Genomic DNA, 15,426 nt, shown 5'->3' with positions numbered 1-15,426 from the left:
TCAGACAGCAACATCACGGTATGTTCTCAGCTGAGCCCTGATTCTCGTTCCCTGGCCTTTCGTGAAGCCGCCAGTCATACAAGCGTCGTCGCTATAATCCATAAAGTTGGCTATAGAGACGTCAAGTTAGATAGCTAACTGCGGCGGAGCAAAATACAAAACTAACTCGTTGGATCATCAAGTTTGCTCTTGGGGCAAGTACGACGTGTCTTGATGCAGCCATAAGCAGCCTCCTTCTCCGGTGGTGTGTCGTCGACGTGGTCTCCCTTCCCAGTGCATCCACCCTACAATCATGGGAACAAGGTCAGGCAACCGTCGAGCGTCCCGCTGTCCAAACTGCTTACCTCGAAAGTGTGGTAAAGCCCAGACCAGTGACCCGACTCGTGGGTAAGTGTTCGTCCCATGTTGTATGGCGGGGTTTGGCTTCCGGGCATAGTCGAATAAAGAATAACAACACCATCGTTTGATGGCTTGCCACTGTAGTCTTTCGGGAAGGTAGCGTAGCCAAGGAGGCCTTGTCCAGGTCCCTCTTTGAGTCTGTTCAACCTGTAAGAACTAGGATGCACTCAAAATAGAGCAACACGCACCCGACGGTGTAAACGTTAAGAGCAGACGCATTCCCCTTCCTGTATTGACTCTTCAAGTCCGCTTCTTCAGGTCTGTGTTATACAAGACCGTCGGTTCATGCTTCTTAACAAAAAAAATGAAACTTACGTGTCGGGGGCAACTTTGGCAAACCAATCTGGACTCAAGATTCGTGAGATCGTGACAAGATTCCAGCTGACTCCAGTGATGTTATAGTCTCGATTCATAACATCAACTTGCGCTCTGATCCGCTCATCCCTAAGTTCGAACTTAGTAAGTCGAGGTGTTAAAGGCATAGAGGATATCAACGTACGGAACAAAGCCTCCGTCAAGAGTTTCGTTGGCGTATACAACGTGGAAGTGAATGTCAAGAGTCGCGGTTGCGGTCGAATTCTCGTCGGGCGGCGGGAGCCGGTTGGTTTGGAAAAGCCTTTCCGCAGAGGCAATGGCGGCGGAGGTGATGTGCGTTCCGCATCCTCTACAATGCAAGATATCAGACTCAACATAGGCCTTACAAGGACGGTCCTCACCTTCGACGAGCGATGTCACGTCTATGGGGAGCGCCGGTGACAAGGGAAGCCCCCAATAACAAGATAGCAAAGTAGATCGAAGAAAACATTCTGAGGTAGACAAGTGAATGTGTCGGCACAGCCGTTGGTGTTATTGGTGATTTTTTTGGGTTTTATCGCTTCGACCTTCGGGAGAGCCTGCTCCTCGGTAAGTCTGTGGGTGTAAAGCTAATCACAGTTGCAGAATGCCGCTTTATATATCGCAAGGTGGCGGACCTGCACCTGCACCGCATTTGCTGTCAGCTGATTGTGGCACAGCCTGATACCAACAGTTTCAGGCGCCCTCAGTTTCGAACGGCTTTACTCGAACAAGTACGCACGTACCCCAATCCCGGAGTCATGTCTTGTTGCAAAGACGAGTTATGGGTGGGAGTTGGTGAACGCTCAGAGAGGAGCTTGAAGGGAAAGTTCGAACTCCTTCCCAATCATATGAATCTATATCCCCGACAAAGTCCGACACTTGGTCCGACATCCCCCAACGCAAAGATTTGAAAATAAAATAAACCAAGTAGAAAAAATGGATGTCGCCGATGTTGTCTCAAGAACTTGACTGGACTCTAACCAATACGCACTGTGAAGCCAAGCACCTCCCCATCCACAATTGCGAACTTCCCCGCGTTGCCGATGCTCAAACACCAAATGGCGCCCCTTGACCTAAAATTAGGACTCGGAGACTTGATTTATGGGCAAGAATAAAACACTTGTCATCGCCTGCAGGCCATACCCCGTGCTTCAAGATAACGTTGTTGACCCTATTTTTGGGAGCCCTGTTATCGTATCTCGTTCAAGTAATCGCCGTCAGACATCCCTGTCCCGTGGGTATTTCACGAGAGACGAGGAAGAACTTAGAAGAAAGTCAAAATCCGCCTTATTGGCAACTTTTGGAGATCTTGAAGAATTCCACTCCGGAAATTCTTCTGGGGCGATCGAAAAATCCCTATCCTCGCTGATAGTACAATCAGAAACCCGTTTTACGTGCAATGGCGTGCCAACTCACCACGGTAGGTTGCGAGTTGACAGCAACAAATGTGTAACTACTAACCAGAGGAATCTGGAAATGGATGTGGTCGAAAGCCGTTCGTTGAGTTGGACTTCGGTACTCGAAAAGACAGGAAATGGCTGGCGGAGAGACAGCAAGTTAGCATAATCAGGGAAGAGTTTCTTGTTTTTCACTTGAAAAATCTCTGTCTGCGATTGAAGAGAAGGGCCGCAAGTAAGCCGATACGAGACAGGTCGGAGGAATTCTTGTCAAATGAGTCTAGTGAAGCGACGCGCCAGGCCGTGGCTTATTGGCCAATGCTAGAAAGAAGGACCATGCCCGTCGAGTCGTGCAGAATGACCACGGAACGCGATGCAAAAATCGCAGATCCACCACCCGGGTTTTTGGAGTCGAGAAAGCCTTTTGCTAGTAAGTACTAGTGAAGCATCTAAAACAAATCATAAGGAGCGACGTCCCCTTCTTAATGAAAAATGGCTTTTGCAGCAGTTGCCGTCGGTATGTAGGAAGCCCAGACGAAACTAGTGATCAACCAAGAAAAGTCGAAGGGATTAGTAATAACCTGGTAGCATTCGGGTCGTTTCTCTAGAGTTTTGACTCGGAAGGCGTTACACCGACGAGCAGCCACTGAAAAACCAGACGGTTTTGCAGCTTTGACGCGCAGAGAGGAAGGTGACTTGAGCCTAATACGGTAGCGAGCGGCCTCTACTGACGGATGGCGGACGCTGGCAAAAAAAACTCGAGACGCGACGACAATAAATTGCAAGGCATACATTTTCGAGTTCCCCGAGCTAGAGTCAGTTTGTAGTCAGTGTCCATGATGCGTATGGTGATGCCGACTGCCGACCAGCCACGCTTGAGCCACACGCGTTCAAGTTGTGGCGGCAGAGCGTGTGATCGAAATTTCGACAACCATGAAGTCCGTGTCACTTCAACTGCACAACTCCTACCAAATATCAGGGCCTCCTCTTTCTGGTTTTTTGGGTTTACAAGGCTAGGGTTTATACCATTGTCATCAACAAGTTCGAAGCAAAGGCAGCGGCATGTCTATAATCCCCCCAGCCAGCAAGTCAATAATCCCACAAGCTCTACGCAAACCACGCATCATATCCATCCCACTCGCGCGTCCACGCCCATCCGCGAAGCTTGACCTGAGGATGTTGACTTATTACCAATTCCAACTTGACGAGCGTCAAAAGCCACCTGGTTCACAACGGGGCATCGCGAACTGGTTAACTGGCAAGGCTGCGGGTATGTGGGTCGGTTTCGGGAAAGCCGAGGGTTGGAGGGTACGTGTTTGATTTACTATACACGACGTGTAGAGGGTAGACTGATGAGGGTGCGTGTAGCGCAGGACGTATGAGTATGGGGAACGACTGATGCACAGCGTAGACTTCGAGGAATTGGCGTTGAGGAGCATCGACCCGTCCCTTGGGCCCTCTATCAAGCATCCGGGCGGGGGAAGCGCGTTGTGGGAGAAAGATGAAGGGAAGGAGAAGGAGCCCGCTGAAACGGAGTCGTCATCGGTGGGTTTTATCATCCCTTCTTGAGGGCTGAGTATTCCGAACTGAAAGTGGACTTGTGTAGATCCCATTCCTCTACCCACCCTCATTAACGTCCTCGGCAGTCGCTCTTGGACATCTGCGGTGGCATGTCGAGCACCGAATATCTCGCCACAGGAAAGGATTCTACATGTGGGGACTCCTCACACCTATCACGTTTCCTTTAAAGTTGATTCGTAGGTCTATGTTTCGCTCGGAAGTTAGTGTATCCAACCAATGACTTGACAGCTATAATACCCAACCTCCCATTTTTCTTCTGCGTCTGGCGGAGCTGGTCGCATTATAATGGTCCGTATCTGTCCCATCGCTCATATATATCTGCTCAACTAAGAATAAACAGCCCTCAAATCCTCTGAATACCTTGAAACCCTACTAGACAACAACCAAATCGTACCACAAGCGAGCCAGGTGCTCGACGAAATATACAACGAATTTTCACCTCTCACCTCACCCTCTTTGTTATCACCTTCAATTACCTCACCCCCGTCGTCCGACGCAGAATCAAAGTCCTCACCCTCATTGGCCAGCGTTGACCCTCCAAGCCCGGGGCACCGACTCGCTCTCCTAGTAACACCCGACGCGGTCCCTGCTCTTCTCGCCAAGTTTGAACTGACGGAGAAGGCGGGCGCGGATCTTTATAGGGCTATTGAGCAGGCGAGGGTGAGGGTTGAGAGCGGAAAGCTGGATACGTAGGTTTAGATATATACCCAAACGTAGATTGTGTTATACATCCTGCAGCTGTGAGTGTGCGCCAATTCCCGTCTCCATTGAAAAATTAAGATATTTCAAATCTTAGTATAGTGTAGGGGTGATCGGTTATTGGGTGATCATGAGTTACATGTCGCACACAACTTTTTCATGAACAATTTATCTCACCTTGCGCTCCAGCTTGTATGAACCTTGACGCGAAGCTGGACTCTGGAATGTTGACGTCCTATCAAATCCGACCGAACGGAGACCGCAAACCCGTCCTAAGGTTTCTCTCACAACAGGTTGTCGAGAACTGGTTGAAAGAGAACACGACGAGCGCGTGGGCTCGATTGGGGGAAAGCCGAGGGATGGAGGTGTGTTTTATCTTGTGCGGCCGCACCACTCAGCTTGACGTTCCTCTCCTCCTCTATCGCGTCCTCGAAAGAGAACATGTATGAGCGCTCCCAGGCTCATCCAGTCGATACACGACTCAATCAACCTTCGCCCCTTCTCTTCTCCCTCGATGGCCCAAAATCGCTACAACCTCCAGATCATGTTGACGACCCAGCGCCAGTTCAATGACTATGTGTTTAACGTGGTCCTCTACCCTTGTAGTCGGGCGCACCGTGACTGTAAAATGTGCGAGACCTTTCGGTGCTCAGCCTTTGCAGCTCAACGGTCACTCTCCTTCTTCTCAATTGAGGAAGACTTGTCTGTACCTGGTCTTTTTCGAGAACCCCGCTCCGTCACTTTTACAACGCACTGAAACGAGGAGGCCATGCGTGGCGTCCGCAAGTCCTTCCCAACCATCAACATCAGTCAGAACGACAGTGGAAAAAGGCGCAGAACGTACCTAATTTTTGAAGATAGGTGGTAACAGGGAAGGCGGGTTGGGTTGCTTCTGCGGAGGACGGGGAGTTGCATAGAGAGAATATGCATCGTATGTATTCGTCGACTGAATCTGCCAGAACGGCTACCACTGGCTAAAAGCTTGTCAGCAGGGGCTCCTGTGTCCAGCGAGTACACTCCGAGTCCGCACCTTCATTCCCGGTGACATTTCACCGCCCATCATCGTAGGTGCCTTCAACGCCCATCATCGTAGGTGCCTTCAACGCCCATCATCGTAGGTGCCTTCAACGCCAACAGATTTCGCTCTCTTGTCGTGAACCATGTATATTCCAGATGGAGCCAGCATTTAAGAAAGTCGAGGACACCAATTAACCGCCGAGGATTGAGAAAGCCAAAGACGGGGAGAGTCAGGCATCGGCCCGTATCATGTAAAAATAGATCAACACGTGTTTACCTCATATAATTGATTGTTGGGGCATTCAGCGCGCTCCTTTCTTTGCCTCCCACCTCCCATCATCCTCAACCTCTTCACCTTTGAAATCTCAACATGAGCGGAGCGAGCGTTCTTGCCGGTGCTCACCACGTTGTTGCTAGTAACACCATGTTCAATACTGCTAACGCTGTGAGTAGAATCGTTATCGTCTCAATGTTCAGTGGCTGGTGAACTAGACTGATTGCGTGGCTCACGGGCAGATGTACATCCACAACAATTTTGGCAGGATGCCGTCTGATGGGGTCATTCCCCTTATGCCAACTCCGAGCAATCGGTTCACAGGCCGCACAGAGATTGTCACCAAACTTAAGCACCATTTTTCTACAAACGTGACTGACCCTGCTTGGAAAAGAAAATTCTTTCTGCTACATGGAATGGGAGGCATTGGAAAGACTCAGATTTGCTTGAAGTTCATTGAGGAAATGTCTGGCTGGTGAGTATTTGCAAAGAGGCAGCTCCAACCCTCACTTCTAACATTGCAATTGCCTTCAGTTTCTCTTCTGTTTTCTGGATTGATGCATCTTCAGCTGGCACTATCACACAGGGGCTAAAAGGTATCTGTAATCTTCCTGAAGCCCAGTCTAGTCGACTGGATGGCTCACCTGAATCTGCTCTTCACTGGATTGGCTCACTGGAAGACAACTTTATAATGGTCTTTGACAATGCTGATGTGCTATCACCTGCTCAGCTGGAGACTTATTTTCCACCACCTGGAAAGGGGGGCAACATCCTAATTACTAGTCGGAACTCTGCCATGCAATGTTTGACTTCCCCAGAGAGTTCATGTGAGGTGAATGAGATGGAAGAGAATGATGCCATCAACTTGCTTCTGAAAGCCAGTTGCTTGGCGTCATCTTCAATTGAGTTTCGTGCTGAAGCTTGTAAGATTGTGAAGGAGCTCTGTTGCCTTCCTCTTGCTACTGACCAAGCTGGTGCTTACATTGCTTCTGGGGCTACCACTATTAGAAACTACCTTTTAAAATACTCTGAGCATCGAGAAACTCTGTTATCTCATTCAGAATTCACAGGTGCATCTAGATATAACAGATCTGTCTATGGTACTTGGGAACTGTCATACAAGGAAATCCTGCAGAGAGCTGAAGGGAATGATATATATAAGGCCAAAGCAGCTCAAATAGCAATGCTTCTTCTAGGATTATTTCCATTCTTCCATCATGAGGGAATCACTGAAAAAATATTTTCCTATGCTGCTCTCCAAAAGGGTAAAGAGCACTCTAGCCCTGAATTGCCACTTGCGAGCTCTATACTGGACAGGAGCCTACTTCCACTCAACAGAGCAGGTACTTGGGATAACTTACTTTTTGGAGAAGGCATTCGGGTATTGCTGTCCTTCTCCTTGATTAAGAAAGGGCCATCTGATGGTGTATATGCAATGCATCCATTGGTGCATACATGGGGCAGAGACAGATTGACTCTGAATGAGAGGGAAAGATCTTGCCTAATGGCATATGTTACTTTGTCTTGTTCACTAAGGGAGGATGACAGCCAACCATATGGATTTCAGAGGGTCTTGGTAACACATGTGAGAGCAAATATGGAGCATTCCAGATCAGAAAGTAATCAGAAAGGTATCAGTTACTTTGATGATGCTTATGCCAAGTTTGGAGATCTCTTGCAAAGACAGGGATACATAAAGGAAGCAGAGATTTTGCAAACTATACTTCTGGATACAAGAAAGAGAATTCATGGGGTAGAACATTTAGATACAATTGGAGCCATGGCAAGACTTGCAACAACAAATCGTGACTTGGGAAGATACAAAGAGGCAGAGAAGCTGGAGATTCAAGTTCTGGATGCAAGAAACAGAATTCTTGGAATGGAGCACCCAGACACAATTCTTGCCATGAAACATCTAGCAGCAACATATTACAACCTAGAAAAATACACAGAGGCAGAGAAGCTGATGATTGAAGTTTTGGATGCAAGGAACAGAATTCTTGGAGTGGAACACCCAGATACAATTACAGCCAAGGCAAATTTAGCAGCAACATACCAATATTTGGGAAAGTACACAGAGGCAGAGGAACTGAAGATTGAAGTTCTGGATGCAAGGAAAAGAATTCTTGGAAAGGAACACCCTGCTACAATGACAGCCATGGCAAATCTAGGATCAACATACTATAGTCTGGGAAAATACACAGAAGCAGAGAGGGTGGAGATCCAAGTTTTGGATGCAAGAAACAGAATTTTAGGGTCAGAACACCCTGATACAATCAGTGTCATGTCAAATCTAGCAGCAACATACCATAGCCTGGGAAAATACAAAGAGGCAGAGAAACTGAATGTCCAAGCTTTGGATGCAAGAAAGAGAATTCTTGGTGTGGAACACCCAGACACAATTTTTGCCATGGACAATCTAGCAACATTATATTATAACCTGGAAAGATACACAGAGGCAGAGAAGCTGAAACATGAAGTTCTCGATGTGAGAAACAGAATTCTTGGAGTGAGACACCCAGATGCAATCCTTGCCATGAAAAGTCTAGCAGCAACATATTATAAGCTGGAAAAATATGGAGAGGCAGAAGAGCTGATAATTGAAGTTGTGGATGCAAGAAAAAGAATTCTTGGAGTGGAACATCCAGACACAGTTACAGCCATGGGAAATTTAGCAGCAACATATCAATGTCTTGGAAAATACACAGAGGCAGAGAAGTTGAAGATTGAGGTTCTAGATGCAAGGCACAGAATTTTTGGAGAGGAACACCCTGATACAATCACAGCCATGGCAAGTCTAGGATCGACATATCATAGCCTGGGAAATTTTACAGAGGCAGAGAAGCTGAAAACTCAAGTTCTGGATACAAGGAGTAAAATTCTTGGAGTGGAGCACCCAGACACAATCATAGCCATGGAAAGTCTGGCAGCAACATATTATAGCTTGAAAAGATACACAAAGGCAGAGAAGCTGGAAATTCAGGTTCTTCAGAGAAGAAAGAAAAATTGTGGAGTGGAACAATCACAAACAATTACAGCCATAGAAAATCTAGCAGTTACATACCATCAACTTGGAAGATACACAGAAGCAGAGAAGCTGAAGATTGAAGTTCTGGATGCAAGGGACAGAATTTTTGGAGTGGAACACCCATTTACAATCACAGCCATGGCAAGTCTGGCAGTAACCTATTTTAATCTAGGAAAGTACACAGTGGCAGAGAAGCTGGAGATCCAGGTTCTTGAATCAAGGAAAATAAGCTGTGGAGTGGAACACTCACAAACAATTGCAGCCATGGAAAACTTAGCAGCTACATACCATTACCTTGGAAAATACACAGATGCAGAGAAGCTGAACATTGAAGTTCTAGATGCAAGGAACAGAATACTTGGAGTGGAGCACCCAGATACAATCAAAGCTATGGTGAATCTAGGCGCAACATATCATCATCTGGGAAAGTACACAAAGGCAGAAAAGCTGAATATTGAGGTACTGGATGCAAGGAGCAGAATTCTTGGAGTGAGCCACTCAGAGACAATTACAGCCTTGTCAAATTTAGCAGTAACATATCATGACCTGGGAAAATATGCAGAGGCAGAGAAGCTGAAAATGGAAGTAATGGATGCAAGAAAGAGAATACTTGGAGTGGGACACCCAGATACAATCACAGCTATGGCAAATCTAGCAGTAACATATGATAGCCTTGGAAAATACACTGAGGCAGAGAAGCTGGAGACCCAGGTCCTGAGTGAAAGAAGTAGAATTCTTGGAGTGGAACACCTTGAGACAATTACAGCCATGTCAAATATAGCAGCTACATATCATAACCTGGGAAAATTCATGGAGGCAGAGAAGCTAAAGATTGAAGTTCTTGATGTAAGAAGCAAAATTCTTGGACTGCAACACCCAGACACAATTCTTGCTATGGGAAATCTAGCAGCCACATATCATAACCTGAAGAAATACACAGAGGCAGAGAAGCTGGAAATCCAGGTTTTGGATGTAAAGAACAGAATTCTTGGAGTGGATCACCGAGATACAATCCATGCCATGGAAAATCTGGCAGGAACATGTTATAAGCTGGAAAAGTATGCAGAGGCATTAAAACTGAACATTCAGGTTCTTGAGGCAAGGCAAAAACATCTTGGTGTGGAACACCCAGAGACAATCACAGCCATGTTAAATCTAGCAGCCACCTTCTATCACCTGGAAAAATATGTAGAGGCAGAGAAGCTGATCATTGAAGTTCTTGATGCAAGAAATAGAGTTCTTGGAGTGGAACACCCAGGTACAATCACAGCCATGGAATATTTAGCCACAATATATGGAACCCTGGAGAAACACACAGAAGCAGAGAAGCTGGAGGTCCTAGTTCTAGATGCAAGAAACAAAATTCTTGGAGTGGAACACCCAGAAACAATCACAGCCATGGCAAATCTGACAGCTACATGTAGGATCCTGGAGATCCAAGCTCAGCAAGCACAAAGCAGAGTTTCTGGAGGGGAGGACCCTGGCAAAATCAAGACTATATCCAATGTTGAAGAAGCTCAGAGTACTCAAGGTCCTGATGGAAGGAGCACAGTACTGGGAGAAGAAACTTCAGATTCCATACAGGTTTTTTTGGATCCTCCTGCAGCAGCAATTCTGCCAGATTTAACACTAAAGTCTGAGAAAAAAGGTATGTAGTGAGCTTGATTTATTTATTTTTCTTCTCACCAACTCCCACAATTATATGATCAGCACATTTCCTATCAACTCTCTCAAAGAGAATTTCAAAATTCAAGTCCAAGATAACACATTCATCTCATCAAAAGGAAACTCATCACAGTGGAAGTTTTGCAGGAACTAGTAGTTGAGTTACTTATTGTAATTGATTCCATGCTATTCAACAATATTCTGTTTCACTGGTATTTTGTACTCATCTCTTGATATATTTTTCAATGAAAATTATGTTTGACTGGTTTCATTGATGATTGATTTTATGTAGAGGTAGAGGTAGAGGTAGATGTATTCCGGAGCAGTCCCAATGAGGAACAACTAGCTTCCGACACACAACTGTAGCGTCTAAATACAATTGTGCTACGGAGTGCACCACACTGTCACTGTTGCGATCAGCCGACTGATGTACAGTCATCAACCAGTCAATGACACAAACATTTTTATTGACTGGATCACATCCCTCACACATCGGCTTCTCAAAAACTGAATTGTACAAAAGCTGATGAAGTATTTACACTATACAAATTAGTATTTTAAAACTTTTTATCTTGCCTACCTGTTGAGGACTGAATTTTTTGGTCAAAACAGCGCCAACACCATTCAATGACACAGTCACAAGTTACTTGATTGGGATGTGGCATCAAAAGTTGGTTTAACTTACATCTGAGAAATATTCTCCTCAAGGGACTTATGTTAGTTCACCTGGAGTTCTCAAGTATTGAACAGAGGTCATCCATGCATTTTAGGCTGTCAGCTAAGGCGAGGCGGAGGAAAGATTTTCATTTGACAAGTAAACCCAATTTGGATGTGTCACAAACTCTGTCACATTTGGTAACCCATCTCAGCATTGTTTCACATCTTTTCCTTGCTGACAGTCCCTACAAGCCACTACACTCCTAGATAAATTTTGATTATTGTACCCTATGTATTTTGTATTGGGGGACTGTCAAAATAAATCTCAGTCTTGAAGAGATCGTTGCCAGATCAGGGTAATGGAATTGTCAAAGCCTGATCAAAACCGATGAATAGAGCTTTTAAGGAGTTCAAGAGAGGCTCTTGCTTCAAAAAAAACACAGTCATATTGATATAGTATTCCCTTACAGTGATATAAAATTTCTAAGAGATGTGAGAAAAAATGGGGGAGCAAAACTGTTTTGTGTCATTGACCCAGCTGTGTCATTGACTGGTTGATGACTGTATGTAAGTATTTTACACTTTGCTCTCCTATCATGGTGGCTATTTTTCATTCATCTTTGATTGCTTTTGTAGACATGGATTGTAGAGATAAACTGAAAAATGGCTAGTGTGGGCCTGATACCTCTTAAAACTTTAAGGATAAGATGGAAGATGGAAAAAATGAAGTAGTATGTTTTTGGCATCCTGACAGCCTGACTCTTTCAGGGGATATTAGGAGCATGGAACCTTTTTTTTTTTCGGAACATCGCTGTAACTGTACCATTTGTTGCTGGCTTTGAAGCTATTTTGATGCCGTTGCCGCCAGAATGACGCGCCGCCGCACGATCGAACTTTTCATTTTACCCAACAAAAAAAGTCAGTATCGTCTCTCCTCTTCCATAGGCTCTTTCTCATATCTCGCACAGGTCCCTATACACTAGTCCCACATAATACACTGTGACAATGTCGACCGCCGCGCCCCAAGCTCTCCGCAAAATGCGCATTATATCCGTGCCCCTTACGCGTCCGACCCGCCACCCGCCCTCCACAGATAAGAATGCGAAGAGGATACTCACGTACTACCAATTCCAAATATCCGCGTCTAAGCCGGCGAGCACGGGTATGAGCACGTCGTCGTCAGGGTGGCTCCCCGAGGAGGGCATCGCGAATTGGATAACGAAAAAGGCGGGTAATACGTGGGCTGGGTTCGGGAAGGCGAAGGGTGGGTGGAAGGTGTGTTCTTTTTCGTTTTCTTTTTCGTGTTGTCTTGGGACGCTTATGCTTGGTGTTTCTTTAGCTCAAGACGTATCAGATGGGAGAACGTCTGGTGGATAGAATGGACTTTGAAGAGCTGGCATTGAAGAGTATAGATCCTTCGCTTGGTCCGTCTATTAAACACCCGGGCGGGGGACACGCGTTGGAGGGGAAAGGCAAGGAGAAGGGGAAAGAATCTGTAGCTTCAAGCGCGTCGGAGAAAGGAGAGGATTCGTTGGTGGTAAGCTGGCTATCATCCTTCTCTGCGAATTGCAAATCCTAAAACCGACGGATTTAGATCCCACTACTTTACCCGCCCTCACAAACCTCCTCGTCCGCCGCTCTGGCGCATCTCCGGCAGTACGTTGAGCATCGGATGCCTAAGCACCGGAGGGGCTTCTACACTTGGATGATCCTCACCCCATTCACCGCTCCATTCATGATCATTCGTGCGTTTCTTTGAGCTCCTTCCCAATTGAATTGGGGTCTAACGCTCGGTTCATTCTGATAGCGATAATACCCAATCTCCCATTCTTCTTCTGCGTCTGGCGGTCATGGTCACATTATAGAGGTTCGCTGCCTCCTTCCCTCCACACAATCTAGTCCTCATCCCATTGAACAGCCTATAAATCATCGCAATACCTACAAAATCTCCTAGAGAACAGCGTAATCGTTCCTGAAGGAAGCGAGGTGCTCGACGGGATATATAAAGAGTTTTCATCCGCCTCTTCTTCATCAAGTACAAGCACCACATCCAACACCGACCCTATCTCGAACGCCCAGCCAGCCTCCTTATCAGACACGAACCCGAACTCCCCATCACCTCCCCCCTCCAACTCCCCACCCAACCCCAACCCCAACCCTCCTCACCACCAACACAAACACACCCTCCTCCTAACGCGCGACGCCGTCCCACTCATCCTTGCAAAGTTTGGACTAAAAGAAAGCGCGGCGGGCGCGGACCTTTATAGGGCTGTTGAGCAGGCACGGGTGAGGGTTGAGAGTGGGCGGTTGGAGCTTTAGCTGGAGGATTTTCGCTAGCAAGTTGGGAGATGGTGAGCGTGCGTGCGTGACTGTATAGATGTTGTACCTGATAGAGCTCGGAGGTGAAGATGTAATATTACGGAAACGAGAACTCAAGTGGGTTGACGAGCGGTCGGATCTGATTGGACGTCTGAGTCGAGAAATTCGACAAACTCTCCTCAAGGCCGGCGGGTTCTCGAAAAACTCGTACCCGAGATATACGGCGGTGGAGTTCCAGAATACACGTTCTCTATCCAACTTCATCACTTTTCTGCATCGACTCCAGCGGCCTAAATCGAAATGGTATGAATATGCGACGTCTAAATTGAAGAGCCGGTGGATCTTCAGTTCCCTTTGAACATTCACATCTCTTATCACTTTCTGCACCAGGTAATCCGATATGCAGGCCGAGCAAAACCGAATATCTATCTACCTTCGCTCGCTGATCCGCTCGGAAGAGACTGCCAGTACCGGGCGCTCTCAAGGCCACTTCGAAGACGTTGTACAGATCCTCTGGAGTCTCTCCTTCCATATCAAAGGTCAAGAGTGCATCGATCCGGGAGAAGAGCGTGAAGTGTTCTTTACATGAATGTAAATACAAAGGCAGCTTATCACAAGCTGGAGCTTGCACTTGTGGTCAGGAATGGTTGGTCTTGATACTAAAGCATCTTCAAGTTATTCCTCTCACTAAGTTTATTGGCAGAACGTCATCGGGTCAAGAAGCGCAAAGGAAACTCTTGAGACGGATTCACTTCGATGATTGTGTGCATCCCAGAAATGTCACGTATCTGTCCGCCGAGGACATTGGTCCTCAGAATTCGTTGTAAAAGCATTTAAGAATAGTTCGGCCGCGAGCGTCGAAGACGACAAAAGACAACTGCACTGCGAGACTGGTATATTTTCTGCAACATCACGAATGCAACATCAAAAGGAACCTATCCACGCAACCAAATCCTCCCCCCACTCCTCACCACTCCCCGAACTAAGCGCTAAGACCGGACTGAGATGATCATGGCCATCCATGACCAACACATCGACGGTCCATCCCCTCTTCTTCCACTCTTTCGCAAAATTCCTCATCGAGGATGAGATAGCCCGAGGCTCACTCCCCGCTATATAGTTCCGCAACGGAGGGAGCGAAGCAACACGCGAAGGCTCTACCCTCCGAAGCATGCCCAGAGGCTGGTTTTGAGCTATTTTCTTTCGGTCCCCGTAGTACGTCTCGGCAACGGCATAAAACTTAGCTCGAGAGGGGTGTATTTCAAGTGGTACACCCATGAACGCAACGCCTCGTACGATGTGCGCTGCAGGGGACGATGCAAACAAGTCCGTGAGGAGGTATCCCGAGACGTGCATCCCGCCCGCTGAGTGAGCGAGGACGAACACATGGGTGGAATTGTCTTCCCCTAGAGAAGCGAGATGCTGAACAACCCAATCGAGCACGTCACGGACATCCTCGGATCCTTGAGGGTAAGTGACGCCTGGAACGAGACGGTAGTCGGGTATAACGGTAAGGATGCCTCGCGAAGCGAAGTAAGCCCCAAGGTTGTTGTATACGAGGTTGGAAGGCGGCGAGGAGCGAGAACCAGTAAAAAGCCCGCCACCGTAGAAGAAGACTAGGATTGGCGCAGCTTGAGCTGTGTTGTCCGTGTGGTTTGGCGGGTAGTACACGTCGAGCTGTTTGGTATTTAGATGAAGCGTCTCTGTCAATGCATTATACAACGCACCTTATGGGTTTCTATTGGGCCGTAATCAAAGGTTTTGCATACGATTGACTCGATCGCTGCACGATTTGCTTCAAGCAAGGGATAAGCTATGAAGTCGCAAGTTTGTTTTACCTTTGAACACAGAGCAATTGGCGAAATCCTTACTGCAATCAATGATCTCCTTCGTGCGTGGCGGGTAGGATCCTTGCAAGATATGTGCGTCCGACATAGTTGCGCAATTGTGTGGGCATGGCTGATTGCCAGCTGTATGTTGAATGTTGAATGTTGAACGTTGAACGTTGAAGTCAGGAGGAAGGAATCGCGTTGCTTGGAATGTCACAACAGACC

The 15,426-nt window shown here is 46.9% G+C and overlaps 4 protein-coding genes across 4 annotated transcripts; 2 read left to right on the top strand and 2 right to left on the bottom strand.

The window, feature by feature from the left end:
- LACBIDRAFT_245383 (uncharacterized protein) lies at positions 1-960 on the bottom strand (the record flags this gene model as incomplete). Its single annotated transcript, XM_001875579.1, has 6 exons — positions 1-110; positions 167-284; positions 345-537; positions 588-659; positions 715-843; positions 899-960. Coding segments are annotated over 6 exons (684 nt in total), but the record flags the coding sequence as incomplete, so codon positions are not given.
- Positions 961-3,194: 2,234 nt separating this feature from the next.
- LACBIDRAFT_308602 (uncharacterized protein) lies at positions 3,195-4,406 on the top strand (the record flags this gene model as incomplete). Its single annotated transcript, XM_001876016.1, has 5 exons — positions 3,195-3,440; positions 3,501-3,677; positions 3,739-3,889; positions 3,942-4,001; positions 4,054-4,406. The coding sequence occupies 5 exons, from the start codon at positions 3,195-3,197 to the stop codon at positions 4,404-4,406; spliced, it is 987 nt and encodes a 328-aa protein (XP_001876051.1).
- A 7,652-nt stretch (positions 4,407-12,058) lies between these two features.
- LACBIDRAFT_308599 (uncharacterized protein) lies at positions 12,059-13,372 on the top strand (the record flags this gene model as incomplete). Its single annotated transcript, XM_001876015.1, has 5 exons — positions 12,059-12,328; positions 12,393-12,590; positions 12,648-12,798; positions 12,861-12,920; positions 12,972-13,372. The coding sequence occupies 5 exons, from the start codon at positions 12,059-12,061 to the stop codon at positions 13,370-13,372; spliced, it is 1,080 nt and encodes a 359-aa protein (XP_001876050.1).
- A 924-nt stretch (positions 13,373-14,296) lies between these two features.
- On the bottom strand, positions 14,297-15,307 carry LACBIDRAFT_308598 (uncharacterized protein; the record flags this gene model as incomplete). Its single annotated transcript, XM_001875578.1, has 3 exons — positions 14,297-15,049; positions 15,100-15,185; positions 15,244-15,307. The coding sequence occupies 3 exons, from the start codon at positions 15,305-15,307 to the stop codon at positions 14,297-14,299; spliced, it is 903 nt and encodes a 300-aa protein (XP_001875613.1).
- Between the last annotated feature and the right edge of the window lie 119 nt (positions 15,308-15,426).

This window comes from Laccaria bicolor, genomic scaffold (assembly GCF_000143565.1).
Source record: "Laccaria bicolor S238N-H82 LACBIscaffold_3 genomic scaffold, whole genome shotgun sequence".
Lineage (NCBI taxonomy): Eukaryota > Fungi > Basidiomycota > Agaricomycetes > Agaricales > Hydnangiaceae > Laccaria > Laccaria bicolor.
The sequence above is the reverse complement of the archived record's forward strand: the minus strand, read 5'-3'. Positions and strand labels throughout refer to the sequence as shown.